At 54.5% G+C, this 26,523-nt stretch overlaps 13 protein-coding genes across 13 annotated transcripts; 7 read left to right on the top strand and 6 right to left on the bottom strand.

The window, feature by feature from the left end:
- Positions 1-355: 355 nt before the first annotated feature.
- Positions 356-1,969, top strand: LTR77_009953 (uncharacterized protein; the record flags this gene model as incomplete). The annotated part of the gene is made up of 1 exon (XM_064807179.1): positions 356-1,969. One exon carries the CDS (start codon positions 356-358, stop codon positions 1,967-1,969), a length of 1,614 nt encoding a protein of 537 aa, XP_064654552.1.
- A 112-nt stretch (positions 1,970-2,081) lies between these two features.
- Positions 2,082-2,986, bottom strand: LTR77_009952 (uncharacterized protein; the record flags this gene model as incomplete). Its single annotated transcript, XM_064807178.1, has 3 exons — positions 2,082-2,637; positions 2,697-2,771; positions 2,859-2,986. 3 exons carry the CDS (start codon positions 2,984-2,986, stop codon positions 2,082-2,084), a joined length of 759 nt encoding a protein of 252 aa, XP_064654551.1.
- A 298-nt stretch (positions 2,987-3,284) lies between these two features.
- Positions 3,285-4,916, bottom strand: LTR77_009951 (uncharacterized protein; the record flags this gene model as incomplete). The annotated part of the gene is made up of 1 exon (XM_064807177.1): positions 3,285-4,916. One exon carries the CDS (start codon positions 4,914-4,916, stop codon positions 3,285-3,287), a length of 1,632 nt encoding a protein of 543 aa, XP_064654550.1.
- Positions 4,917-5,188: 272 nt separating this feature from the next.
- QRI7 (Mitochondrial tRNAs modification protein) lies at positions 5,189-6,552 on the bottom strand (the record flags this gene model as incomplete). The annotated part of the gene is made up of 2 exons (XM_064807176.1): positions 5,189-6,462; positions 6,483-6,552. 2 exons carry the CDS (start codon positions 6,550-6,552, stop codon positions 5,189-5,191), a joined length of 1,344 nt encoding a protein of 447 aa, XP_064654549.1.
- A 739-nt stretch (positions 6,553-7,291) lies between these two features.
- Positions 7,292-8,322, top strand: LTR77_009949 (uncharacterized protein; the record flags this gene model as incomplete). Its single annotated transcript, XM_064807175.1, has 3 exons — positions 7,292-7,433; positions 7,501-8,158; positions 8,220-8,322. 3 exons carry the CDS (start codon positions 7,292-7,294, stop codon positions 8,320-8,322), a joined length of 903 nt encoding a protein of 300 aa, XP_064654548.1.
- Positions 8,323-8,772: 450 nt separating this feature from the next.
- LTR77_009948 (uncharacterized protein) lies at positions 8,773-11,518 on the top strand (the record flags this gene model as incomplete). The annotated part of the gene is made up of 6 exons (XM_064807174.1): positions 8,773-9,347; positions 9,397-9,673; positions 9,759-10,161; positions 10,234-10,262; positions 10,323-10,763; positions 11,021-11,518. The coding sequence occupies 6 exons, from the start codon at positions 8,773-8,775 to the stop codon at positions 11,516-11,518; spliced, it is 2,223 nt and encodes a 740-aa protein (XP_064654547.1).
- A 342-nt stretch (positions 11,519-11,860) lies between these two features.
- Positions 11,861-13,498, bottom strand: LTR77_009947 (uncharacterized protein; the record flags this gene model as incomplete). Its single annotated transcript, XM_064807173.1, has 2 exons — positions 11,861-12,880; positions 12,932-13,498. The coding sequence occupies 2 exons, from the start codon at positions 13,496-13,498 to the stop codon at positions 11,861-11,863; spliced, it is 1,587 nt and encodes a 528-aa protein (XP_064654546.1).
- A 649-nt stretch (positions 13,499-14,147) lies between these two features.
- Positions 14,148-15,205, top strand: LTR77_009946 (uncharacterized protein; the record flags this gene model as incomplete). Its single annotated transcript, XM_064807172.1, has 2 exons — positions 14,148-14,381; positions 14,432-15,205. The coding sequence occupies 2 exons, from the start codon at positions 14,148-14,150 to the stop codon at positions 15,203-15,205; spliced, it is 1,008 nt and encodes a 335-aa protein (XP_064654545.1).
- Positions 15,206-16,675: 1,470 nt separating this feature from the next.
- On the top strand, positions 16,676-17,750 carry LTR77_009945 (uncharacterized protein; the record flags this gene model as incomplete). Its single annotated transcript, XM_064807171.1, has 2 exons — positions 16,676-16,888; positions 16,962-17,750. 2 exons carry the CDS (start codon positions 16,676-16,678, stop codon positions 17,748-17,750), a joined length of 1,002 nt encoding a protein of 333 aa, XP_064654544.1.
- Positions 17,751-18,061: 311 nt separating this feature from the next.
- LTR77_009944 (uncharacterized protein) lies at positions 18,062-19,338 on the bottom strand (the record flags this gene model as incomplete). Its single annotated transcript, XM_064807170.1, has 2 exons — positions 18,062-18,624; positions 18,768-19,338. 2 exons carry the CDS (start codon positions 19,336-19,338, stop codon positions 18,062-18,064), a joined length of 1,134 nt encoding a protein of 377 aa, XP_064654543.1.
- An 812-nt stretch (positions 19,339-20,150) lies between these two features.
- On the bottom strand, positions 20,151-21,414 carry LTR77_009943 (uncharacterized protein; the record flags this gene model as incomplete). Its single annotated transcript, XM_064807169.1, has 5 exons — positions 20,151-20,237; positions 20,318-20,530; positions 20,605-20,706; positions 20,764-21,040; positions 21,104-21,414. 5 exons carry the CDS (start codon positions 21,412-21,414, stop codon positions 20,151-20,153), a joined length of 990 nt encoding a protein of 329 aa, XP_064654542.1.
- Positions 21,415-22,038: 624 nt separating this feature from the next.
- On the top strand, positions 22,039-22,630 carry LTR77_009942 (uncharacterized protein; the record flags this gene model as incomplete). The annotated part of the gene is made up of 2 exons (XM_064807168.1): positions 22,039-22,150; positions 22,203-22,630. 2 exons carry the CDS (start codon positions 22,039-22,041, stop codon positions 22,628-22,630), a joined length of 540 nt encoding a protein of 179 aa, XP_064654541.1.
- Positions 22,631-24,519: 1,889 nt separating this feature from the next.
- LTR77_009941 (uncharacterized protein) lies at positions 24,520-25,962 on the top strand (the record flags this gene model as incomplete). Its single annotated transcript, XM_064807167.1, has 3 exons — positions 24,520-25,046; positions 25,101-25,183; positions 25,232-25,962. 3 exons carry the CDS (start codon positions 24,520-24,522, stop codon positions 25,960-25,962), a joined length of 1,341 nt encoding a protein of 446 aa, XP_064654540.1.
- Between the last annotated feature and the right edge of the window lie 561 nt (positions 25,963-26,523).

Genomic DNA, 26,523 nt, shown 5'->3' with positions numbered 1-26,523 from the left:
TTCTTCACTTGTTGGTACGAGGTGAGGTATCGGCTGGAATATCAGATGACCAGCTGATTCGTGGTATAGGGGGTAGAGTGGATTTCGTGGCAGTGGCGGCGGAGGTAGTGTTAAGGTGGTCGATGTTTCTTGGTGGTCGTTTGGATGAGCTTCAACTTTCTCCAGGCCCGAAAGCTGACGTTCTTGAATTTTAAGGCATCCTTTTGATGCCTGACATCTGTATCTCGACCTCACCTCTTCGCCATTTCCTCTTGTCTTCGCAGACACCAAGATGGACGAACCGCGGCTGGCCGCGCGTGCATAGCGTTACAGAGCTGCATCTGATCAAATGGCAAGCATTGAAACAACGAACAGTATGGCCTACCGGCCGACGTCCCTCGACTTCATCAACCGGCCAAACCCGGTAGAGCCGCAGTCGGTCCAGCAAAATCACCCACTAAACGACGCACCTCGACTGGAACAGAGCAGCAAAGAGGAGTTCCCGCGACTTCTGTGGGACAATGATGATACCAGTCCCTCTGAGGAACGTCCTTCCAAGCGTCGGAAGTCGGGAGATGCTCGACCTAAAGTGCTGAATCTTCCGCGACCGCCTGCGGTCAAGAGTCACACAAAGCGAATGCTCATTCCGCCTACACTGTCAGGACTGCATCAACCTCCGCCGGACGCTGGGCTTTTGCCAAGCATATCTACTGGCCAGCCAGTTAGAGACACAGGGAGATCACTGGCTAACGAAGCTGATGCTGCGCCAAAGCCGACTTCTGCTGCTCAGGAAACGGAGTCTCATGCTCGTGCGAAGCCGAGTCCGAAGGCTGCTCCAAAGGATGTCTTCGCCACGCCCACTTCAACATCCAAGCGTAACAAGTGGTCCGAAGAGGAAACGGCGCAGCTTTTGAAGGGAGTGGCAAGGTTTGGCATGGGCAATTGGACCCGGATTCTCAAATGTACCGACTATACTTTCGAGAGCCGAACAGCGATCGATCTCAAGGACCGATTCCGAGTCTGCTGCCCGGATGAGTACGCTGCTTCGAAGAAGCCGAAGCGTGCGGTGCACGAACAGAGCTCCGAACAGGTTCAACCTTCTGACAAACGCCTTCCGGAGAAGCCAGCTTCGTCGAGGTTAGAGCGAAAATCGTCCGTCGAATTACGCAAGATGGGCATCGAAGAGCCATTCAGCAAGTCCAAACGAAGACCGCGAACTGCATACAGCAAGGAAGAAGATGACGCTTTGCTAGAAGGCTTCGAGAAGTACGGCAACTCGTGGGCATCTATCCAACAGGACGAGGCGCTCCGTCTCAGCCATCGGCAGCCGACTGACCTGAGAGACCGCTTCCGGACCAAGCATCCGGAGCGTTACAAGCAAGCGGGGCTGGCGCCGCGGCCGGAAGTCTTTCCCAAGAAGCCTGATCGAAGACGAATTATCATCTCTACGGCTAGACAGGAGGATTCGAATGATGATCCAACGTCAACAAAGGACGCCAGCAATGTTACGACCGCGCATGATCATCGTCCGGCACCCAAAGAAATGGAGAGCAATGATCAAGCTACATCTGGACCGCCCAAGCCCGCGCCGATCACCTCGCTCCTCCCTTACGACGACGTGTTCTGGGGCGCACCCTTTTCGCACGGCGACAACGAGTTCGACCGGCCAACGCTGGACAGACAAATCCTCGACTGGCCACTTGACATCGCGCGCCCAGCTCCTACTACATCAAGCGCCAGCATCAACCCGCTTGTGACCGTGAAGCCCCCTGTGCCCCGCCACAACTACACGGACGGTCGTGCAGTTCTAGGTGGATCACAAAGCAGCGGTGCACTGCCCTCTCTTGCCGCAATAACGGCGACTGCTGGTTCGGATGGCGACTTCATGGAGCATTTGGAGCTGCCGGAACTCGTCGGTGTGTTGGGAGACATGGGCTACGAGAGCAACAAAGGTGGACAGATACCCAGTTTGGAGGAGCTCATGAGCTAGCATCTACAAAGACATCCACGGAATATGAGTAGCTTTAACCTGGGATACCGCGAAACCCTAATATTGATACTCGAACATCTTGCCAACGTTACAATAAGTACGCCAACATCCCTCATTCCCGCTTCCCCATCTTCCTGTCCTCCACCTGTCCCTTCTTCCACGCCCACATGTAAACACCCGGCCAAACCGCCTCCGCCGCCAACGTCACCGCAATCGCACTCTCTGCCCACAAGTCGCTCACGTACCCCCAGTTCTGCGACATATTCCACCACCGCCACCAAAACAAGCCATAAGCCGTCCAGCAACCTAGACACCTCGTAACCCAGATCTCCAGACTCTGGCCGCGGACATCTTTGTCCCTGAGTAGCAATATGACTGAGCCAACGGAGATGGGAAGTTGCAACGCCACGCCGATGAAGAAAGCTGTCTGTTGTGAGCGATCGGATGGGAACCACGAATCGAGCGTCTGCAGGGCAAAGTAGAATGCTATCGTCAGGACAGCAGTACGCGCTATCACACCCAGTCGGCGCCCAGGAGGATACGCTGAAAGAAGCGCGACGCTGACGAAGGCGAGGTCGAAGAGGAACCAGAGGATGAAGCAGGCGAGTTCGAGGTTGGTGGAGGTGGTGGCAAGGGCGTAGTAGAGCTCGTAGGAGAGGGTTGTGGACCTTCGAGGATGCGTCAGCGGGGACTGGTACTGGATGAAGAAAAGACGGGGAAGACGGACATGTATTCGACAGGGCCAGCGAGATGTTTGTCCTTGTACGTGCGTGTGGCATAGAAGAAGTAGCACAGGGCATATCTATTGGTACAGTCCTTGGCGTTAGCACAGCACTACATTGTCTCCTTCGCCCTGCGCTGGCTATAGTCACACTTGGTGTTAACGTACAGCACACCGCAAGCAATCATTAAGCCATCCTGCACATAGAAGTACACCTCCGGTGGGTTCAAGGCGGCGTCGGCGGGCTGGGGGATGAGGTGGTGTCCTGCTAAAGAGCTAGCGAGCTCGAACGGCATGGTCGTCTGCGTCTCTTGCAGGGTAGAGCTGTTGACTTTTGTGGAATACTGTCCATCTTGTGTCCGCTCTGCAGTAAGCATTCCTTTCAGCTGAGAATTGGCGTATGATGCAATCCTTCCGAGCTGTTCCGGCGGTGAAGCTTATTCGGTGCTTGTTCGTTCCGCGGCCTTCCAAGCGGTATACTGGTGGTGACCGCCGCAACAATGATACGGAGATGGTCACAGGCATCTCTGCGGCCTGCAGTCCGTCCTTTTACAGGGGCACCGTAGGTCTTCTTTCCTCGCCCATCTAAAATCCTCACTTCCCATCATCTTTCCCATCCTGATCATCTCCCTTCCTTCCCTCGAAAGCCGAGCTGTTGCCGTTGTAGAACGTAGTCACCCGGTCGTCATCCTTTTTCCTATCACCGAGCCCCTGTACCCTTCTCACCGCCGCTCCAGAGGGCGCCGAGTCACTGTCCGCCATATTCGCACCAACGACGTTACTCATGTCCTGCTCGTCACCCGTGCCGCCCATGTACGGTCCGCTGCCACCGCCCAAACTGGGCACATAGCTCCATGCGCTGCCTAAAAGACCAAAGACCCCGCTTGCCGCCCAAGAGGCGGTGCTGTAGGCAGAGCTGACGTAGCCGCTGCTGTTGCTGGCGTACGCGCTCGTGGCGCCGGCGACGAGGACGAGGACCAGTGTTGCTGATGGTACCAGACCTAGCTCGAGAAGGCTCTGGTGCTCCTCGCTGATCTCAATGGTCCGACTCGGCCGGGGAGCAAGGATCTGGCGGAAGGTGAACGGGATGTCTGCACCGCCCTCTGGGCTGGCCTCCTTGACCCACGTGCGGACGGCGTCGGCGATGTCAGCGTTGGGGTCGAATTTGCCTTTGATACTGGAGCCGTCAAAAAGTCGGACTTGGAGAGCGCAGGTGGTGTGATTAGCGGTTGGACGAGCAGATCTGACACTGCTCGGATAAGTAGTAGGCATGTCAGAGAAGGCACCGGCTCCAGCAGCCGCCTCAGCATCCTTTTTCCGTTGTGCCTGGGCTTTGCGTTCCTGCTTGTCGTTCTCTATCTGTGCCAGTATTCGTTCCCTTTCCTTCTTGGCTTCATCTTTGCGCTGCTTCTGCTGGAATATCCAGGCATCTCGCGCTTGTTGCTTGTCTTTCTGGTCCGATGTAGCTCGTTGCTTGCCTTTGCCGTCGTACCCTTCTGCCGCCGCTGCGTCTTCCTCTTCCTTGCGGCGGGCGTTGGATCGAGCGATTCGCTCTGCCTTCTCCGTCGCTTCTCTGCGTAGGCGCTCGGCTTCCAATCGCTTCCCTCGTTCCGAAAGCATTGCCTGAATCTCTGCGGAGGACTGAGCTTGTTGTGTCGGGGTACCGGAGGTTGTCGAAGCAGCTGCTGGGGTCGTCGCTTGGGCCTGTCCAGGCTGTGCAGTCGAGCTCTGTCCGCCAGTAGCCTGCTGCGCAGTAGAGTCGGTCGTATCCTCTTCGTTCAACCCATCAGGCGGCCCTTCAGGCTCCCTCTTCCCCTGATCCCCAGCCCCAAACCCCACAGCCTTCAACAATCTCTCCGTAAACTCCTCCCTCCCCACCTCCCCCTCAACCTTCTCGAGCACTTTCCCGTTATGCACCACCACCATCGTCGGTGCCTTTGTAATATCCACAAAAGCCTTCAGAAACCCAGCCTCCTGACTCCCCAGCTCCATCTTCAGCAGCACAGCCTTCTCGCTCAACAAGAGCCCTAAAGGTGGTGTGTCGGAGGAGACGATATCGGTGGGTTGGGATTCATTGGCGAGCCAGTAGTGCTCCCAGACGTGCGAGGTGTGGTCGTCGGGGGAGTAGATGAAGCAGGCGACGAGTTTGCGCTGTTGGATGGCGAGGGCGATGCCGGATTGGAGGGAGCCTTGGTGGAAGAGGGATGGTATCTCTTCGTCGTCCATCCTAGTGATTGATGTGGTGATATTTAATTGTGATGTGAGAGGTTGAGATGGAGGATGCTGAAGACGTTGAAGATGGGCCCCTGCGTGTGACGATGCACCCCAGAAGCTTGACCCCACGTGGCGTTACTTCTACGATGACGACAGAGAATAGGAGGCAGAGGCTACTTGGAACGCAACAGATTCTTGTCTACACTCGTCGAAGAGCGTGAAGGCGCAAATACAAAAAATTGCTATCGAATGTGTGCCCACAACATGCCATGATCGTGAGGCTCTCATTCCGTCCTCTTCTTCCACCCACCAACCCCCAGAATCCCGCCATCCTCAACATCAGGATCCATGCTCCACTTCCTGATCGGCAGGATATTCAGCTCACTGTGATAGCCCGCGTCAAACATCTCCATTCCTGCCCATGCGATCATCAACGCATTGTCCGTACACAGCTCAATCGGCGGGAATTCAAGCTTGATGTGCTCGAAACCCCTGACATTCAGCATTGCTCGCAAGACATGGCGTAGGAAGCTGTTAGCTGCAACTCCGCCGGATACGACGACTGTGTTGACCTTCTCCCGCTCAGTGAGAGTGAGGTCGGACAAGTGTAGAAGAATGCGTGAAGCTAGGTGCTCGAAGGCGACTCTCATCACCTCTCGACCCATTTTCCTCCTCTCATCAACGCAACGCTCCGCACTATCTGCAAAGAGCCGCTGGACATAGGTCAGCATGCCGGCGAAGGAGTAGACCATCCTTCGGTTGCTCTTCCCGTAAGTGGTTTCGGCCAGTGGTGGCCGAATCGCCCAACCCCATGCCGTCTGACGGAGCTCGAGCTCATCCTTTCGCTGCGCAGGCGGAGTATAGCTGTACGAGCTTTCGCCATCTGGGAATGCGAAGTTTTCCAAGGCTCGTCCATATGGCGGGATGAGTAGCTCAGATGGTAGAATAGCTCGGGCAGCTTTATCAAGGCATGTGCCGATGGCGATATCTGCCGTTTCGGCCAGAGTCCTGTGCTCGAGTAGAGTGCTCGACTCGATGAGCATGGTGTGTCCGCCACTGGCGAGGACGCTCAAGAACGGGAATGTTGGCTCAAGTGTCGACGGAGTCCATTGCAGTGCATTAGTACCACCATTGCCATCCGCAGACCTGGTGATGATGCGCGTTGGATCTTCCGCAGACCGCAGTGTGGAGCACAATCGAGGTGTCAGAGCATGCGCCTGCATGTGGTGCACACCTACCAGCGGGACTCCCCAAGCCAGAGCAAGTCCTTTGGCAGCCTCAAGTCCAACCGTCAGATTTGACCGCATGCCAGGACCGCGGGTCACGGAGACGAAGTCAGGTCGCCACTGCGCCTTCGAGCCATCGCTGCTGGTGAAGGCATTACACTGTGCGAGCGCCTTCTGAAGCAGTGGTCCTAAGCTCGCCTGGTGCGAGTGCAGTGCAACCAGTGGATGTATGCCGCCGTAGGATTCTGACTTGGCGGTCACTTTCTCGTGGAAGAGAACCTTTGACTCCAATTTCAAGGCATCTTGGTCATCATTGCCACCCGTTCGACTGACTGACAGTACGGCAACGGACGTGTCATCGCAGCTCGTCTCGATAGCAAGTGTCTGTAGTCGTCGCCATCGTGGATACTGAACTTTCCCATCTCGTGTTAAGAAGGTACGCGCTGAAGCCTTGCTGAGGAATGCCTTGGTGACAGAGCGGCGCCAGGCGAATTTGTTGGACCCGCATCGACGTGCGTGTGGAGTCGCAAGATGATGTTGCAGCGGTCGCACAAGATTGCACATTTACCGCCTGCACAAGCCGGTGAAGAGGAGGAGGTTGTGTGGACGGGTGAGGTGAGTTCTCTCGGGGCCTTCGGCAAAATCGGCGGTCCTGAAGTCCGATCGGAGAACGCCCTGCCAAGCCTTGTAGCCCTGTCCAACCTAAGTCGGAGAACGTCTGCTCCTTCTCAGGGCTTCTGACTAACAACACTACCATCTGCAGGGCCTGACTAAACAACTTAACCCTACATGTTATGGTGTCTTGCATGGAATGACATATGGTCTCCATCTATGCCCTAGATGGCACTCCGATTATCATCCTACGACGGATGAACCGTGTCCTACGGGCTTTTGATGCGCCGTCACAGCAATGTAGACGCGCAGGGAGTTGGTAACGGTACATGTAGGTGACCATAGAAGGGACCTCGAGTCCATATAAGATGCTCTTCCCACCCACAGGTCAAAGCACACTTCAACACAGCAACTCCTCATCAGCAAGCAACAAGCAACACTCCAACCCAGACTCCAGTTCCAGACTGCAATTGCATCGCTCTAATCTATCACCCCAATCCAACAAACACCTTCTCCAGCATCAACATCAACATCAACATCAACACCAACATGCCTCTCGCCGGTGCCGACTTCCCCCGCCCAGCCGAGATCAAGACCTACCATATCAATACGTACGACCGGATCTCCCCAAAGTCATCGGGCTTCGATGGCAAGGGCAAGACAGTCTTGATCACTGGTGGTTCTGATGGAAGTGAGTATTGCCGACCGTCATATTGAATCTGTTGCTACGAAGAGCTTTGCTAACGAACATCGCACAGTCGGCTTCTCCATCGGCCGCGCCTTTGCCGCCGCCGGCGTTGCGAAGATTGTGATCGTGTCACGATCCAAGGAGCCCCAGGAGAAAGCCAAAGCAGAGCTCACCAGCAAATTTCCGGACCTGGACGTTCAGACATTTCAAGCCTCCGTCATCGACGACCTGGACAACATCACGTCCGCCATGCAAGCCGCCGGCCCCATCGACGTCCTGGTCCTGAACGCCGCCTACAGCCATACGATGAACGTCCCGAGCTCGACCATCCCCACTTCGGAGATCGAGAAGACGTTTCAAGCCAATGTGTTCACGAACTGGCACATGATCCAGACATACATCCACTCGACTCCAGCTCCAGCGTCCGGGTCGAAGACCGTCATCGCCGTTTCCAGCGCAGCAGCCCACCTGGATGTTGGTGGCCAGGTTGGCTACGGGGCCTCCAAGGCTGCCCTCTCACGCATGATCGGTTTGCTCGCCGATGAGTATACCGAGGAGAAGGACAATGTGCGGATCATGAACTATCACCCCGGAATCGTGGCAACAGCAGCAGCTACGAAGGACTACGACGGCACAAGCGAGCCATTCTTTGTATATGAGCACGTCGACTTGCCGGGTGACTTTGCGGTGTGGATGGCGGGCAAAGAGGCCGGCTTCCTGCATGGGAGGTATGATATTGATGAACAACCCCTCCCATGCTTCAAAAGGATTGGCTGACTCTGTCTCTAGGTATCTCTGGGCGCAGTGGGACGTTGAAGATCTGCTCGCGTCGAAGCAGAAGGTGAAGGAGGATCCGAGATATTTGAAGATCGGGTTGACATACCCGTACTAGATGAGAGTCGAATGGGAGAGGAGATGGAAGAGTTGTGGAAGAGTAATAATAGACTATCACAACCATGGAAAGGAGTTTGATTCACTTACCCGACTGATATTGCCCTTCAATCGTGAGTCTTGCCTTCAGTCATGTTGGATGGAGGTCGGCCTCGGACCATCGTGCTCCGATTGTCGATCGTGCGGAGCTGACCAGAGAATGACTTCACGTTACCCTCCACAAGCCATGCGACCTTCTATTTCTCCACCAACCACTGCAACGTCGAAACGGGTCTTTGCAAACCATCAGAGCACCTGCCTGAACAAAACATCCTCCGAAGGTGCCGTCATACCCAGTGGATGCAGAGCGGTAAAGTACATGTAAATGTCGAGTTCATCATCTTCGTTTTTCTCACAAGCTTACTGCGAGTCTGTACGCTTCTCTTTTCCTTACTGTGATATCCTTGAGAAGATGGTACTGCAGTGGCTGGCCGCTTTCGGCCTCTTCGTCTCATCAGTCAGCGGCCGCTTGAACTCCAGCTCCATGGCTCCCAATTCAACTGGCTTCTTGATGAAACATGGCTTCGAATCAGTCTTAGTGCAACCATATGGTGAAGACGGCTTCCGTGTACGTGCCTGGCCATTCCGCCCGCCTAACGGCAACGAAATCAGCTTTCTATATGACCCGCCACTGGAGGGCCCAGAGAATGGCGAGCCGCACGGCATGAGCTACGACATCAAGTACAACGGGACTGGCCCGATGGTTCTGCAGAACGGAAATACGATAGTGAAGACGTTCAGCCCGATCGCGGACAATACTTCGATGACCAGACTGGCTTTCTATCGCACGGAGAGTGATGGCTCGGAGACACTTTTGTTGAACGAGTACTCTCCCATCAAGTCTCTCAACTCCAGATACTACTCGTGGGATGGTCCGGGGTACGAGTTCAGCGCTGCCTTCTCGTTCGCCACGGACGCTGATGAGCAGGTATATGGCACTGGAACACAGGCTGACGGAATGGTCAACAAGAAGGGCATGGTTATTGAGTAAGCACAACGGACTCCTGGACTTTGACATTGACTGATGGTGAAATAGTCTGATCAACTTCAACACTCACATCCCGACCCCAGTCTACATGTCCAGCCGTGGATATGGCTTTGTGTGGAACTCTGCAGCGGAAGGCCAGATGGAGTTCAGCACACTGCGCAATCGCTTCACCTCAAGGTCCACGACGCTCGTAGACTACGCCATCACATCCGCGCCGACTGGGGACTACGATTCTCTTCAACGAAAGCTCTCTGCTATGACTGGAAGAGCACCACAGCCGCCGGCATGGAGCTTGGGATATCTTCACTCCAAGCTTCGATATGAGGTAAGCATAGACGGACAAAATGGCGCTCAGTGAGACGAAAGGCTTCTTTGGATGAGACACGACTGACTCTGAGGAATCTTTCTAGAATCAAAGCGAATTTATTCAGCTAGCACAGGACTTCCACGACTACAACATCCCAGTCAGCATGCTGGTAATCGACTACCAGTCATGGGCCGCACAAGGAGACTGGGGGCTCGATCCAGCTCTGTGGCCCAACGTCTCTTACATGTCGCAGAGAGTCAAGGAACTGACCGGAGCTGAAATTATGGCGTCCCTATGGCCAAGTGTGTCTGACAAAAGCGATAACTATGAGACCATGCAGATCGAAGGCTTGCTGGCAGCCACAAGGAGCGGACCGGGCGTAACCGATAGCTGGAATGGGAGTTACATCAGGAATATAGATTCGACTAACCCAGAGGCTCGGGCGTTCTTGTGGAATCGGCTGAGAGTCAATTACTATCAGAATGGCATCAAGAATTTTTGGATAGGTGAGTCTCAGGATAGCGTCGAGGACATCTTAATTCAACACGAGTGCTAACCCTTCTATTTATTGCTTCTAGACCAAGCCGACGGTGGCAATTTGGGTGAGGTGAGTACTGCCGACCAAAGGAGCCTACTGAGACATCGCTGAATACCCCGACCTCGCCAGGCATACCAAAACAACGGCCAGTCCACTTACATTGAATCAATTCCATACCCTTTCGCCGACGTCCTCTACCACGCGGGCACCCAAATGAGCATCGGCAAGCTGTACCCATGGGCGCATCAGCAGGCGATCGAAGAAGGTCAGCGCAACGCCACTGGCTCAGAGATGGGGCAGCCATGCGAGTATCTATCTCTCAGCCGGTCTGGCTACATCGGGAGTCAACGATTCTGCTCGATGATCTGGTCTGGCGACAGCACATCTGTCTGGGAGACTTTGGCAAACCAAGTCGCGGTGGGTCTTTCTGCAGCGGCTACGGGTTGGGGATGGTGGACGCTTGATATTGGTATGCACTATCTCCACGCTGGTTCCAAGGCATGTGCTAATGAGATGCAGGGGGCTTCCAACCAGACCCGACCGTGCCTTGGAGTGGCAATATCGATACTGGTAAGCTTTCATCGCGTATACTGACCGAGTGTCTTATTGTGTGAGGCGTTTACTGATCGACTGCCTTCTCCTATATTCAGAACCTTACCGTGAGCTCTACGTCCGCTGGCAGCAGTGGGCTACGTTTTTGCCCTTCATGGTAAGTCACCCGTGGTTTCTTGGAGACATCATCCAGCTCCGTGAGAATGTCGGAGACCGTGAATGACTGCGCGTACTGTTCGAACACATGCTAACCTTGTCATCCTCCTTTTCTTCAGCGCAACCATGGATCGAGAGCCTGCAACACACAAGACGCATACACCTGTGACAACGAGCCGTGGAGCTACGGCCAAAAGAACACCCCAACGATTAAGTCCTACATCAACCTTCGATACCAGCTGGCACCATACCTCAAAGCAGTATTCAGCCAATTCCACGAAACAGGCAGGATGATCATGCGGCCGCTATACATGGACTTCAGCCAGACCGATCCTGCCATCGCGGAACTGACGAGGCAAAATGCCAACATCACCACCCAGACGTACATGTTTGGCCCACGGCTGCTGATCTCACCCGTGACCCGGCCCAATGTGACAACATGGGAAGTCTATCTCCCAAACACCGGCGCTGGGAACGTCACGAGGCCCTGGACATACTGGTGGACTAACCAAACTTATGCAGGCGGCATGAACGTGACTGTACCTGCACCGCTCGAGCATCTTCCTGTCTTCCACCTGGGAAGCCGAGCTGATGTCATGAGCGGTAATGTCTTCTGAAGCCGTCGGTCAAGAAACGAGGTTTGACCAGCCAGTCCATATACCAACGGCGGAGCTCGAGTTGGTATTGGAGCTCCCCTTCGGAGAACGATGTGGAAAGTACAACAACATAAGTAGACCACTGAAGACCAGTGAAGCACTTCAAGCTTGTTCCATTGCTTCGATATGGTAATGCTCTAGGCTAACAGCCTCCTTCCCATTTTAGACACAGCTATTGTCTAGGGTCTAGAGCGATGTCTAAGAGGCTCGAAAAGCAGCGCAGTTGAGGTTAACAATACCAACGTAGGCTTCGCGTGGCCGGGATGGTCTCCAGGTTTCTTCAAGAGCACTTTGGAAGCACGCTCAGCCCGAAGGCAGTTCGTCCCAGAATAGATGTCCACCAAACAGGTCCTCATCAATCTGCCATTCGTCTAGCGGCGCATCTGATAGAAAAGTGTTCCAGTCAGGTCCGCCCATAGGCTCATCGATCTGCGCACCACTGCTCAAGGAATGGTCCTGTTGACCGCCCGCGAGAGTAGGATACACGGCAGACCTGGCCGTCGGTTGAGTCTCGTTGATCGGAACATTGCCAGCTGAGATTTTGGTCTCTGACTCCAGGATAGGGCGAATGATATTCCACATCCGACAAGGCGAAGCTTGTATGTCTCCGAGAAGGGCGGCTTGCGTCTTGTCGAGTACCTGTTCTGGCAGATGCTGTTCTCTGGTCTGGACTTTCGTCGCAGTACTGTACATCTTTTGGTAGCTGCGAATGCTGCCGATGGCTGACGGCCACTTCTTCTTCATCTCTTCTTGAGCAAGCGAGATGATTTTGAGATCTTCTTGAGCTGTCTGCCACATACTCTCATATCGATAGCAAGACAGCAGGGCGATGGAAGCAACAAGCAAATAAAAGGTGTACACCGGATTGAGGAAACGTATCTGGTCGCGAGCGAGCAACTCTTCGAAAAGCGAGGCGATAGCCGATCCAGCAAGAACAGCAGCAGTAGGGAATGGTCCATCAGAAGTCCGAGCACGGAAGACCATTGCAACGGCAGTGTAGTAGATGACATTCAATTGCCGTACATTGAAGCTGTTGATGGACCCGTGCTGTTGAGTGATTTCTAAAGAAGACAAGCGGAGTGAGGGTGGTAAAGCTTCCACCCACTGCCGGAGATGCTGACTAGTATCAGCAGTGTCGAGCTTCCTAATACTGTGCTTGACGAAACGACCCGTGATCGCTGCAAGATCCACATAGGCAATGAAGACAGGACCGGTGGTGCTTGAATGTGGGAAGTCACGTATGGTAGGGCGAGGTACATCGCAATGGCTCAGGTCAACGGCTTGCGCCCTGCCATGAGCTGCGCTGATCAAGCAGTCTCGTGCCTAGCACGGTTAGAATGTCTGTACAAAGGGCCCCGGTCAGCTTATACTTACTACGATGGACCACCACAGTTTGCGGCGAAGCGCTTCATCCGGAACCCGGCGTTTTGCACTATTGAGGCCCATTTGGACGGCAAGATTGACGGCAATACTGTTCCAAAACGTTGACGTATCTGACGAGACCAGTTCCGGTCCGTGGGGATTCCACCAATGCAACAGCGATACAGCAATAATCTTCACCAGTGGATTGCTCTCCTGATTCGTCCAGAAGAGGGTTTTGGCGCGAAGATAGAAGTCATGGGGTGTTACGTCTGATAGAGGAGCGGAGGAGACCCTGCTGCCTCCCAAGAAAATTGCTTGTAGCAGCAGGCGAGACACCCCCTCCGTAGGCACACCGATGATTTGAGATCGTTCAATGGTGGGATCCCAGGGATAGCAGTAAGTAAAGAAGTTTTCGAACAAAGCCATCTGGACCGCCCTCGACGGCAGATTATAGGCTTGCTGGAGCTCACATATCTGCTGGCTCACACTGCTGCCGTGGATGATCTGGCCGGCATAGTGTGGCTCTTCTCCGTCTTGAGCTTGCAGAGCATCTGGTCCAATGAAGGCTGCCCTCTGCATATGGCCATGTTGATAAGGTGTCGGTGCTTGTGCCTCAGGACCCGTAGGCTCGACTAGAAGATCAGCATCAGGAGGCCTCGTCGTCAGTCTTGCTCGCCGCCGCTGTCGTGGTCTTGATGCGCACTGCCGGCTCTCGCGCTGACAGGTCGTGCATGGCAGCCCGACGACACTGACATCGCACCGGACTTTGCGGGCATGGCATTCTGAACAGGCCCCCCTGGCACGCAATGGAGACTGCCGCAGATTGTTACTTTCGTCGAGACGGAAGTTTCTGTTCATGGTGAGAGTGAATGCAGGATGAAGTGCCGTCGGCGTTGTGGAATTTACTCCTTTGATGTTAGATCTTACTCGAATCGCATTAGCCCTTGCGTCTAACCCAATACAGGAGTTTCCTGTCGCCGACGCTATCAACCTCCTTCACTCTTGACCATGTCCTCTCCCTGGACACCAACACGACGATGACTGACGACGTCTTGTCTCTGCACGTCCTACGGAAGTATGTATCTAACTCCTAATAATCTCCGCTCGTAGTAAGCAAGAACACGTGCGGTGAATCGTCCTTGATATACTTGTATTTCTACGGCGAGGATAGAAGGTAAGGAATCATACTTCTTCAGCATTCACTCTCTAGCATCCTTCTTATGCAGCCATGGCTACTCAACTACGTGACACCCAGCTTGGACTCGTCGTCCGTCTTCTCTCTGGCAGAAGGCTTTTCGCTTATCCAGACCAGCTCGATGGCTCTTTGTGGAAGACATTCCAGGCAAACACCACGCATCCATCTGAAGAAGACCTAGACGAAGAAGCAAAAGTATCAGCACAAGCATCTAAATCAGACGGAGACGTGGTGTTGGTGGGCTGGTACGATGCTCACGATCCAGAGGTATGCAAGCGTCCGGATCACCGTGTCAAGCGCCCATTGACATCCTGCAGAATCCGCAGAACTGGCCAAGCTGGTGCAAGCTGCTCATCGTTTCCGTGATATGCCTGATGAACTTCGCTTTCTACTTGGCCAGCTCGATTGTTACCCCGGCCTTCGAGTCGACAATGGAGGATTTCGGCGTGAGCCAGACCGTTGCGACGCTGGGTCTCTCTCTCTTTTCTCTCGGCTATGGTCTTGGCCCAATGCTGTGGTCGCCTCTCGCGGAGATGCCAAAGGTCGGCCGTCGGGACCTCTACTTCTTCACCATGCTCGCATTCGTCCTCCTTCAACTCCCAACGGGCTACGCAATAAACGTGCCAATGTACTTGGTCTTCCGTTTCATCGCTGGCTTCGTCGGATCACCAGCGTTAGCAGTCGGAGGCGCCACAATTGGAGACATGTATCAGCCGGCGCAGTTGGCATACGGTTTCACCATCTACGCCACCTTTGGCGTATTTGGTCCCGTTTTCGGACCTCTACTGGGTGGGTTCGCAGCTCAGGCGAGCGGATGGCGGCTTACCATCTGGATCATTGCCTGGCTTGGAGCGTTCACGGTTATTGTGCTGTTCTTTTGCATGCCGGAGACAAGTGCTGCGACTATCCTCTACAAAAGAGCAAAGAGACTGAGGCAAGCGACCGGCATGCAGAACCTGCGATGTCAGTCCGAGATCGATGCTGCCGAATATACCGCGAAAGACCACAGGGCAGCGCTTCTGCGGGCCTTTACACTGACCTTTGGCGAGCCTATTGTGTTCTTGTTCGATCTTTATACTGCCTTGCTGTAGTACGTAGGGTCCAGCCTTGAACAAAATATGGAACTAGGCTGATTCATTCTCAACAGTGGCGTCCTCTTCACCTGGTTCGAGAGCTTCCCCTTGGTCTTCGGCACCATCTACCACTTCAATCTTGGCCAACAAGGTCTCGTTTTCCTCGGAATCTTCGTCGGAAGCCTTGTCACCCTCCCAGTCTGTCTCTGTTGGAACCGCTACTACATCATTCCGCTTTCACTTAAAGGCGGCTTCAAGCCCGAGGCGGCACTTCCCATAACATTCCTTGGGGCAGTGGCACTCCCGCTTTGTCTGTTCATCTACGGCTGGACAGCAAGGAAGGGTGTACACTGGATAGTCCCAATCGTGGGATCGAGCCTCTTCGCCGTAGCGCTTCTCACACTCTTTCCGCCGGTCCTGAATTATCTAGGACACTGCTATCCCAGCTATGTGGCCAGTGTCTTCGCTGGAAACGGACTCTTCCGCGCGACATTTGGGGCGATATTCCCGCTCTTTGTAAGAAGTCTCTCGTGCAGCACGCGCGGTTGTTCATCGCTGACGAAGGGACAGGCACGTCGACTCTTCGAAAGGTTAGGAGTAGGGCCTGGAAATTCCTTGCTCGGCGGGATCGCCATCTGCTTTATGCCAATACCGTGGATCTTCTACAGGGTAAGACTTGTATCTTGTTTCGTGGACCGTATTGACACGTGAGGTAGTACGGTCACAAGATCCGCCAGATGAGTAAGAACGCCAGGCACGACGTTTGAAGCACTATTGAAGGCGGAGAGGTCCGTTCAAACGAAACCAAGCCCGCTCGATCGGTCTCTATGAGGATGCTCTAAGGGTGGTGTTTGTTGGGAAGATGTTGTGCTAGGCGATGTCCCGCACCGCTTGCTTCGAGATCTCACAATATCTAGGCACTCTCAATTCTTTCGCCTACTCCCAAACTCGCGAATATCAAGGCGAAAGGAAGCTACTCAGGATTGTCATAATTTGGCCATACAGACTTCAGCTCTAGACGTCAATCGGGCTGCAGAGATGAGGAGCTTGTCCTGCGGCATCAACGGATGCAGACGCCGTGTGTAGTAGCTTTTTGAGCCTTCAGCCCGGAACTCTGAAGAACACCTCGATCTCCATCGGCGCAGACGCCGATGCCGTACGACGAATCAAATGCAGCCAATTCTAAGCAAAGCATCGATCGACGTCAAGGTTCCTGTCGAGCATTGCAGGTCTGGTTGTTTCTCCGCAGACCAAGGCACGTTTAGACTGTTTTGGAAGCATTGCTGGATTTGACTTCGACTTCATCTCCTGTTTCTCCATCGAAGTGTTGATCATTGTCTGCTTGAAGCTAGCAGGACACAAGATGGCGGTTGCACTACCGTTCGAGAAAACTTCATATGGTCGCCGTTCCCTTTTGGAAGGCAGGTTGTGCTGGAGTTCAGTTTTTCTGTCATTTCGCTTCTCATATACGTCCGACCATTGATCAAGATGCATTTCTCATCGATCGGAGCGTTGTGTATTCCTCTGGCTGCAGACGCACAGTTGTTGGGTGGCAGCATTGGAAACCTGCTGAACAGCCTTGCACCCGCTCCTAAAGATGATCTTCGTTTCAAGAACTTTCATCCTCCTGGTTCTGGAGATGTTCGCAGCCCTTGCCCGGGCTTGAATGCTCTCGCGAACCACAACTTCATTCCTCATGATGTAAGTGGAGACAACAAGATTGATTTTTGTACGTTGTTGAGATATGAGCTAACTGTCCGATCTCGTGTTGCAGGGAAAGAACAACACCATCCCAGTCCTCCTTAAAGGCCTAGCCGAGGGCCTAAACATGGGCGCCGACTTCACCGTCGCAGTCGGTGGCGCCGGCCTTCTCTCCAGCAACGACCCTCTCAGTGGCGGTTTCGACTTGAACGACCTTGACGAACACTCCTTCCCCATCGAGCACGATGCAAGTCTCAGCCGACAAGATTTCTACTTCGGCGATGACCACAGCTTCTACGCTCCCAACTGGAACAGCGTCGTGTCGCAGTTCCACGGAAGCAAGACAGACCTGAAGACTGCCGCCAAAGCGAAGTACTCCCGGGTCCAGGATAGCGAGAAGAGAAACCCGACCTTCACATACGGCATCCGCGAGTTCATCTTCTCCTACGGTGAAACAGCCATCTACCTACAGACAATGAACAGGCCCTCCGCCAACGGCGTGGCTGAAGTTGACTACGTTGATGTGCTGTTCCGCGAGGAGAGGCTGCCGTACAAGGAGGGCTGGCGAGTCAGCCCCGAACCTATAACGCTTGCCTCGCTCGGTGAGCAGGTCTTCGAGCTTTACTCTGTTTCTCCCGAGCCAGCTCCAGAGGGGGCTCAAGTGACGAAGGACTCGCTGAAGGATGCTATCATTGCTGTGAGTGTGCTCTTCTATCGAAGTTTGTGGTCTTGGTTAAACGAAACGTATGCTGATACAACGACAGGTGATTGGATCTGCGAAGTTCTTCTCAGAATTGACGGACGACATCTGCAGCGCTGTTGGCCTTTGCTGAACGACACTCGCAGCGTAGACGACATGTGAAATAGGAGCAAAGAGCGCATCGTGCGTAAGACGGAATTGAGCTCGATGCTTCATATTCATTTGATGGCCAGTATTGCGTTCGATCTCTGTTGGGCCTCGATGGCTTCCGTCCAAGCACACGACGTTACGATGTGTGATAGAGCAGCCTACCCTGCGCAGCGGTCAGATTTCTTTCTTCCTTGCTTGTCCTACGCAATGTCATCCATTTGTCCCTTCATCCCTCTATCATCAACGGTCTCAGCTCGGCAAGTAACGACCAAGGGTCCGAACCTCAATATATTGACTCAATACGTTTTACCTCCGCCATCACATCACCGTATCATCGGCGGCTCCGGCACCACCTTCTCCTCCTGCAAGTCCGAAGCCGAGGCATCCGTCGCCTTGACCTTCGCCTCCGCCTTCTCGTTCCAATCCAGCACAGCCAAAGCAAGCCCTTCTGAAGTCGTAATCGGCGCCTTGTATCCAATCTCCTTCTGCGCTCGATCGTCCGTATAGACAATGTGTGGCGAGGACAAATTAAACACAGCCGGTTGCAGGAACGTCAAGTCCGCGCTCAACGCCGGCACTGCCGGGAGGATCTTGCGGCGTAGTAGCTGGTATTGTTCGATGACATACGCCATGAGCAGGACTGTGATCTGCGGGATCTCAGGGAAATTTATTGGGGTTGATGGATGGGCCATGTTGGAGAGCATTTTGTACAACGAGCCGTAGATGATGGGCGGGTTGGGGTCGAGGACACAGTAGGCGTTGCCGCCGACGCGGGAGTCTTTCTGGAGTAAGGCGTGCTCGAAGGCTAAGTGGCCTATGGAGACGTTTTGGGCATTCACGAAGTGTGATATGACGTTGGATAGCCAGGTTGGTGAGCCGCCTCGACCTTGTGCACAAACATGTTAGCGGTTTTATGGGTCTGAGCAACAGTGAAAGGGGCTGCTTACTTAGGTATTGGTAGGTCAAGGAGTTTGTGTTGGCTACGCCGTGTCCGTAAATACCTAACATGAAATATCAGCCACATCTCACGATTGGAGCGGTGTTTGATGAAGAACGCACCGTGGCCAGGCCGAATGACTCCAGTACGAAACCTTGCGGTGTTGGCTCCACGAACCAGTTGCTCCGCTTGAGCCTTCGTCCACGCATAACAAGCTCCGTAGCCCTCGAGCGGCAGATCCAACGCCTTCGGGTCTGCATTCGGAAGGTATTGATATATGTCCTTCGGATATGCCTGCCACGGCCACGGGAAGTATGACGGCGGTCGAAGTCCAACGGATGCCGAAGAGGTGGCTACGAAACAATCCGCGCCGGCCTTCTTCGTAGCGTCCAGCATGTTGCGAGTGCCTTCGATATTGACTTTGATGTACGGGCTGAGGAAAGCCGCTTTTCGCTCGCTTGGGTTGATGTAGGCTACTGTGTGGAATACCGTGAGTGGTAGTGCCTGGACGCTGTCGGGCCACGAGGTTGCAAACGCTTGGGCGACTGCATTCTTATCTGAGACGTCGGTCTTGATGTAGGCAACGCCGGACTCAGCGACACTCTCCCTCGTCGGCTTGCTAAGGTCCAGTATCCGTATGGCGGCTGGATCTTCGCCTCGCATGAGGAGATGCTCTACAATCCAGCCTCCCACGAGTCCTGGAAGGTTTTAGCAAGTGAAAGATGGACTACGATGAGAAGAGCTACCGGAGCCTCCACAGACGACATATCGTCTTTTTTGCTTCGGAAACAGGAACGGCCGGACGTCAGTCGGTGAGCTTTGGGCCTTGTTGTAGGCCTCTTGAACGTATGACTCTGTCCATGGCTTTTGTGCAAGTTTAGTTGCTTCCGGCGGTGCGTAAGAAATCGATCGGTTGACGTGCCACAAGTATGCAATGACGGCTACAAAGAGGAAGAGGGAAAGAAGTAGCCATTGCATCGTGCGCCAGCGAGCTTACAGATTGTCTTCTGACAGTGCGCTTTACAGGATGAAGGTTTGGGGCGAGAAAGGTGGAAATGCAGCATTATTTTCATATGCAGCGAACCTTGGCCGCCTCGGTTCGCTCGTCTTCCGGCCAACGTGTTTAGCGAGGGCGGTCTAGTCCTTTGAGGAGCTCCATACTGCTTCTTAGAGAAAGAGAATGGAGACAGTCGCCGGGATATAGAGTCAAAAGCAGGTTTGAAGTTGCAGATGAAGTAGCACGGTCGGCAACCGAGGACTCTTGATCGGTTCCATCATCAACGACCCACAACAGCGAGGTCTGTCAACCACTGATATCTGTGGTTTGCTACGCAGCCAGCTTGATTTCACTGGAGTGATTGGAATGCAACGCGCTTTGTCCAACGAGCATCTCGAATGCACCATTGATCCCCAATCCTCTCCCAGACCCCATCACATCCAACGCCGCGCATGAAGACCATCGTACCGCTTCGGGCCTACACGCTCCCCAAAGGCATGACATCCGGCAAAGGTCCAATCGGTATTATCCCCACCCGACTCGCTCCCGCATACCCTTCCTTGATCTGTCCGCGCCAAAGATGTCAGCACACACGTCCTTGTTCCCAATGCCTTCATCATCAACAACAGGACAGTCAAAACTTACCGCTCTAAAGTGCGTCGTAGACCTAAAAGCCCCCCTACTCTCCTCCGGCACACCATCCCAATACAAATTCAACAGCCACTTGTGCATGTGCGGGTAATCGTGCCGCAGCATCTTTAGGTTGCAGCGGAAGAGGGTGTGGTAGCCGACGTCGAAGCGGATGAGGGTCGTGTAGAGGCGGATGTCGGCTTCGGTGATGTGCGGGCCGAAGATGAACTGTACGGCGGTCATTGTCAGGGCTGGGTGAGGGAAAGGTGTGGGAGGGGTGGAATGAAAGAGGGGAGACGTACAGGACCCGGACTTTCAGCGAGGACGGATTCCATGCGGTCGAGGTTTTCGAAGAGGATCTTGACGTTCTCGTCGTAGGCTTCTTGGGAGGAGGCGAAGCCCGTCTGTCACGCAATCAGCAAACCACCCGCCAGTCCCATTCTGCTGTAAGAGAAATATACCTTGTAAACCCCATTGTTAATCGTATTATACACCCACTCATTCATCTTCTCAATCTCGCCCTTAAGCTTCGGTGGCAAAAGCCCATCGTCAGGCTTATTCGTCTCCCGCAACTTCTCAGGCAAGAATTCATCAAATTCAGAGTAGAACATCCGAATAATCTCAGAACTCTCATTGCTCACGATCGTTTCCTTCTTCTTGTCCCAGAGTGTTGGGACGGTGTACCTGCCGGCGTAGTTCGGGTCGGCTTTCATGTAAAGCTGTTTGTGCGTTGTGAACCTAACCACTCTATCAGTCACCGCTCACCTCACACCCTCACAACACGAAATGAACATCACTCACCCATACAGCGGATCCTTCGCATCCGTCCCCTCCCTGTTCGGATTATACACCCACCCCTCATTCCCCATCATATAATCCATCACCACCATCTGCACCACTCCCTCCAACCCCTTCAAACTCCGCACCAGATTCGCGCGATGCGCCCACGGACATCCGTAGTTCACATACAGAACGTAGCGGTCCTTTTCAGCCGGGAACTCGGCGCCCGGTTCGCGGGAGATCCAGTTGCGGAAGGCGGCGTCCGGGCGCTTGAAGCGGCCGGTGCTGTCTTTGACGTCTTTGAAGTCGCGGTGGTCGGGGTTGTTGGCCATTGTGATGAGAGAGATGATTGTGGCTGGGGGTAGTTTTTGTAGTGTTGACTTCTCGGAGGCTGGAAGGGATATATACGAGAGATGTCTCTTACATTGATTCACTTGGTATACGTCAGTCAATGGATGATTATATGCCCCTCATTAGCAATGGAAGCGGAACAACTGCATCTTTGTCAGCTTGTCCGGAATTTCGGGAAGTCGACGGCACGACTGCGTTCCGCGATCCATCCGCTCCATCAACCAAAAGCAGGATACCAAGAAGACATGTCGTGACTTTAGGGAGTACAGCGGTATAAAGAGGTAGTAAGATCTGAGTCGTTTCGAACAGCCACCATGCACAACGTAGATCGACATTGGATCAAGTTGAAGTTCAGCCCGCCGGACTTTGGAACGCAAACGCCGCGAAAATGCTCCTGCTTCGCTACAGCGACATCGTATTACTGAACGCTCACCTTCTAGAATCGTGATGGGAACCATGCTATCGCAACAACGTGGCCCCGTCGTCGCGATGTCGGTCGGAGCGGTTTTGATTAAAAGCGCAAGTAATAGGAGAAGACCGTCTCACCTTCACCTACCTCTTCGATCCTCTTCAACTTGTGTTCGGGCGCTGTCTCGAGCTTCATCATGGCGACAGTGGAAGCAGCCCTCGCCTTCGTGCAAACCTCCAGCACACCCAAACTCACCGTCTCCTTCGACGGCAAAGTCGTAGGCAACGGCGAGCACATCCCTAAAGCCGGTACGTCCCCAACAACACCCCATCACAACCCCAAAACTCACCTCTCCCGCAGAAACCCACGTCGCGCCCACTGTGAGCCTGACCTCCCCAGGAAGTGACACCTACCTAGCCCTCTGCGTCGACCTCGACGCCCCCTTCATCAGCTTCCCCTTCCTCTCCCCAATCCTGCATTGGCTGCAGCCCGGCCTCCGAGCCGGCGCCACTTCGAGCTCCGAGAGCGGCGCGACTGAGCTGACAGCGTCTGACACGCCGTACGTGTTCGACTACAGAGGCGCAGGACCTCCGCCGGGGGCTGCGCCGCATCGGTACGTTTTTCTGCTGTACCGGCAGCCGGAAGGGTTCGAGGGGAAGGTTTTTGGGCAGCCGGACGAGGGTCAGAAGGTGGGACTGATGAAGAGGGTGAGGTATGATTTTGGAGGGTTGGTGGCGAGGGCAGGGTTGGGGGAGCCAGTTGCTGGGAGCTGGGTGGTTAGTAATTGATTTTGGTTGGGGGCGAACGTCAAGGGCTACGCCGGGAGATGGGTCGACCAGAAATGAGTCGAGTCGTGGCGGTGGCGGGAGAGGATGCTGAGCTGTTGAGGTTTCGAACGCTGTACTGTAGCCCTTGGCGAAGGAATGGAAGGCCATATTCCACCGCTAGGCCCAGCTTGCTCGGGGGCACTTTTTGGTGCGCAGGTAAAGCGAAGCGCTGAGAAACACCGAGGATTCGACAGCTTGGGCACAGTTCTCTTGCCGTGACATGGTTGCGTCCTCGGCATGATGCGAACCGTCGCAGCTGTACGGCTCCGTCGCGGCGCGCTCTTCGTCGAAAGCATCGTAAGATGCAGAGTACTGTTCGACCAGCTCGACCGAGCCGTCAGAGTTCTAGCAAGAATTCATCCGTTGTGCCGTTCGCTGTGATGGCTGCCTTGCTTCCAACGGCGTCATCACGCCGTATCGCGCAGTTTGATACTCGTTCTAGCTGACGGGATGCTCTCTGGAGCACTAGGGGACACGTTTCTAGCCCAATCGAGCCGGTCTTCTAGGGAGGAACCGCAACCAGTTCGATGCCGCGGAACACCGGCTACGTACCCCGTACTCAACCCAATGCCTGCCGTTGCGGGAGGCAAACCGGATTGTGATGAACCTGTAATGAACTCCCCACAACTGCTGCCTCGACACAAGTGCTTATGTTGTCTCATCGACCGTCAGTCAGGGTCCTTGAGAGGCGTTGAAAAGGCGTTGCGGAGAGCAGTTGCGCCGCTTCGGGCACGAACGGCAGTGGTGATGTCTCTGGTTGATTGACATTCAATCTAGATACCCCTGCTCTAGATCGTCGGACGCGTGCGCCGCACGTTCGAAGCCGGGGCCGAATGCGACGGTTGGTCGAGCTTTGGACACGATCGGCCGGATGGATTCGATGTTGGCGTGGTTGGTCTCGTGCTTTGCGCTTCTGCCAGGCTTTGGGGGAGTCGAAGCGGGTTGTCTTTACGCAGTCGTCAGGCCGTATCCAAGAAAATCGAGATGTTGATGATGATGATGATGACCGCCCACGTTGGTGCACCCTCTCTCATGCATGCCGGCAGATGCAGACGCAGACGCGACACGCCACCGTCCTGCATGTCTTATTTCTCCGCAGTTGGAGGGGCCAGGGGTGGAGCAGTTGTCGCGTGAGGTCGAAAGGAGATGGCGAGCTGAAGGAAAGCAGCTGCCGACCAGGTACCCGAGCGGCCCCTATTGGCAGGCTCGTGCTGTTCCTGCTTTGCCTACGGGGTACCTGCCTATTCGGAAAGCTTGATCACAAGCCGAGGCCGACTTCACCCTTGTCTTCGTAGGGGCAGGTTCTTCTTCTGCAGGAACAAAGTGGCCGCGCACTCGCGTCTCGGTTGGGAACAGACGACGCCCTGTTGTAGGCGCTTCTACGAGCCTTCTAGATGCAGTTCCTACCGAGGGCAATACCGCGGACTCGGAGGTTGGAGCGTGAAGTGCAATCTATCGGTGAACATCAGGTAGGGACCATCTGTCGCTCTTTCCTTGACGCCATCTTTCTCTTCAGCCCACCTTCCTCGCACTGACACAACCACACTCTCTTTGATATGCGTCGACACTTCACGTGCACTTCTTACCGCTGGCTGTCACGACACTGGCAGCAAACACCGACCGCTACCATTCATTAGAGACTCTGCCAACCAATCTCGGCAACATTCGGGTCAACAGCACGAACACCGGGACACTGGCGGAAGATCATCTGGTCAGATACATGGGCTTCTAATCGGACTACTACCCTTAACGACAAGTACACAGTCGTACATCGACACAAAAGTGCCCTGGCGCTGCCTCATGAGACATAACGACCACCGCTTGTGACCACAAGCACTTTCACGACAGTCATGACCGCACCTCCATACTCACCACGCACCGTGGTCGATGGCACCCCCTACTTTCCAGAACCGTACAGCCTTAATCCGCTACCTGATGACCTTCAAACCGGCCTCATCCCCGTTGGCGTCCTGGCATTGCTTTCAGTGCTGTCGACGTTGGTCCTGATCACCTTCATAATCTTCCGCATGGCAACATGGAAGCTTCACTACCGGACCTTTCTGGGCTACAATCAATACGTGATCCTCGTGCTCAACCTCTTGATCGCGGACTTGCAGCAGAGCTCGGCTTTTCTGATCAGCTTCCACTGGATCCGCACCGGCATGATACTGGCGCCTTCAAGTCCTTGCTTTGCACAGGCGTGGCTCCTCCATTCTGGTGATGTGAGCAGTGGCTTTTTCGTGCTGGCCATCGCACTGCACACCTTCTACACTGCGGTGCATGGGAAGCGAGTGGGTCAGAAAACCTTTGCTACAACGGTCTTTTGCATATGGCTATTCTCCTACTTCCTCACTGGGCTTGGTGTTGGGCTGCATGGGTGGGTATCAGTCACAGTTTTGAGTAATGGACGTAGGCTGATGAATCTGCACAGGGAGAAGTACTTCGTTCGAGCGGGTGCCTGGTGCTGGGTGTCAGAAGCATACGAGAGCGATCGTCTCGCCCTGCACTACATCTGTGAGTCAAACACACCTTTTCCTAGGTGATCAAGCTAATTCCTGGCAGGGGTCTTCCTGGTCCAATTCGGCACCGTCGTCATCTACATCATCACCTTCTTCATGCTCCGACACAAAACCCGACAACTCTTCGCCCTCCACGCAGCGACCGGCGACCGCGGTAACGGGCCCAACATCGCCACGATCAAATCCGTCAACCGCATCACGAAACTCATGACCCTCTACCCCTGCGTTTACGTCCTGCTCACCCTCCCCCTCAGCGCTGGCCGAATGTGGAGCATGGCCCACCACGCCACACCCTACAGCAACGCCTACGCATGCGTGGCTGGCGCCATGATCACAAGCTGCGGATGGGTCGACAGCCTCCTCTACACCCTGACCCGTCGAAAGCTCCTCCGCGACACCATGCCGAATGCTGGCAGCAGCGCTCGAAGGACCCGCGGAAGCGACTGGGACAACGAGCTTGGGAGCAAAGGCATCACGCACACCCGGACAGTGACGGTTGAAGGCGGGCAAGTGATGGATACACTGGCGCCGAAGGACAGAGACTATGCTCGGCCACCTTCGCACCCTTCGCATTCACATAACGTGTCGAGCGCGACGTGGGAACGACCGGCGAGTCCGACGGGCAGCATTGACCCGATATTGTCTGGTCGCGTGACGCCGGCAATGAAGAAGGAGGCCGAGGTGGGGACGAGTGAGAAGATGAAAGAGGATCCGGAGAAGTCGGATCAGATCACTGCGTTGCCAAAGGGGTGGGTGAGGCATCGGGATAGGTGATGCGGAAGGACGAGTACTTGCTACGAGGATGGACGAAAGGTAATGGGAGAAGTTTGGTTCTGCTGTGTTGATGTTTGTGTATGGATACCCCAGGAGCGGACGAGTGAGGTTGGAAGCGAAGTCCTGATTTAGACCGGTCGCTGGGTCGGAAAGAAGGAGAGGTCAACGGAACTCAGGAGGGAATGCATGTGGACAATGGACTTTGCCACCCGGGGAGGCGTGGAGCGGATATACCCTGTATTTACACTGTGCTCATAGCTTTTGCCATTATTAGCTGCATTTCGGTCATCAATCATTCCTCATCTCACTCCGTTCCCTCCGCTTCCCACCTCACCCGACCTCACTTCCCTCCCCCCTCCCAAACACCTTAACCCCCCCATCCCGCCCCACGCAATAAAGCACCTCCACATCCCCCCGCCCCACCCACTCCTCCTCCACCCCCTCATCCTCCAACTCCCACACCCCATCCCCCCTCGTAACTCGCAACACCCCACTCACATCCCTCGCGGCCCCTGTATCCAACGCCCGACACGCCATCGTGAATAACGCCGCTTTGACGCA

The sequence above is a fragment of the Saxophila tyrrhenica genome, assembly GCF_035928015.1.
Source record: "Saxophila tyrrhenica strain CCFEE 5935 chromosome Unknown scaffold_20, whole genome shotgun sequence".
Lineage (NCBI taxonomy): Eukaryota > Fungi > Ascomycota > Dothideomycetes > Mycosphaerellales > Extremaceae > Saxophila > Saxophila tyrrhenica.
This window is presented reverse-complemented; position numbering and strand designations above follow the sequence as displayed.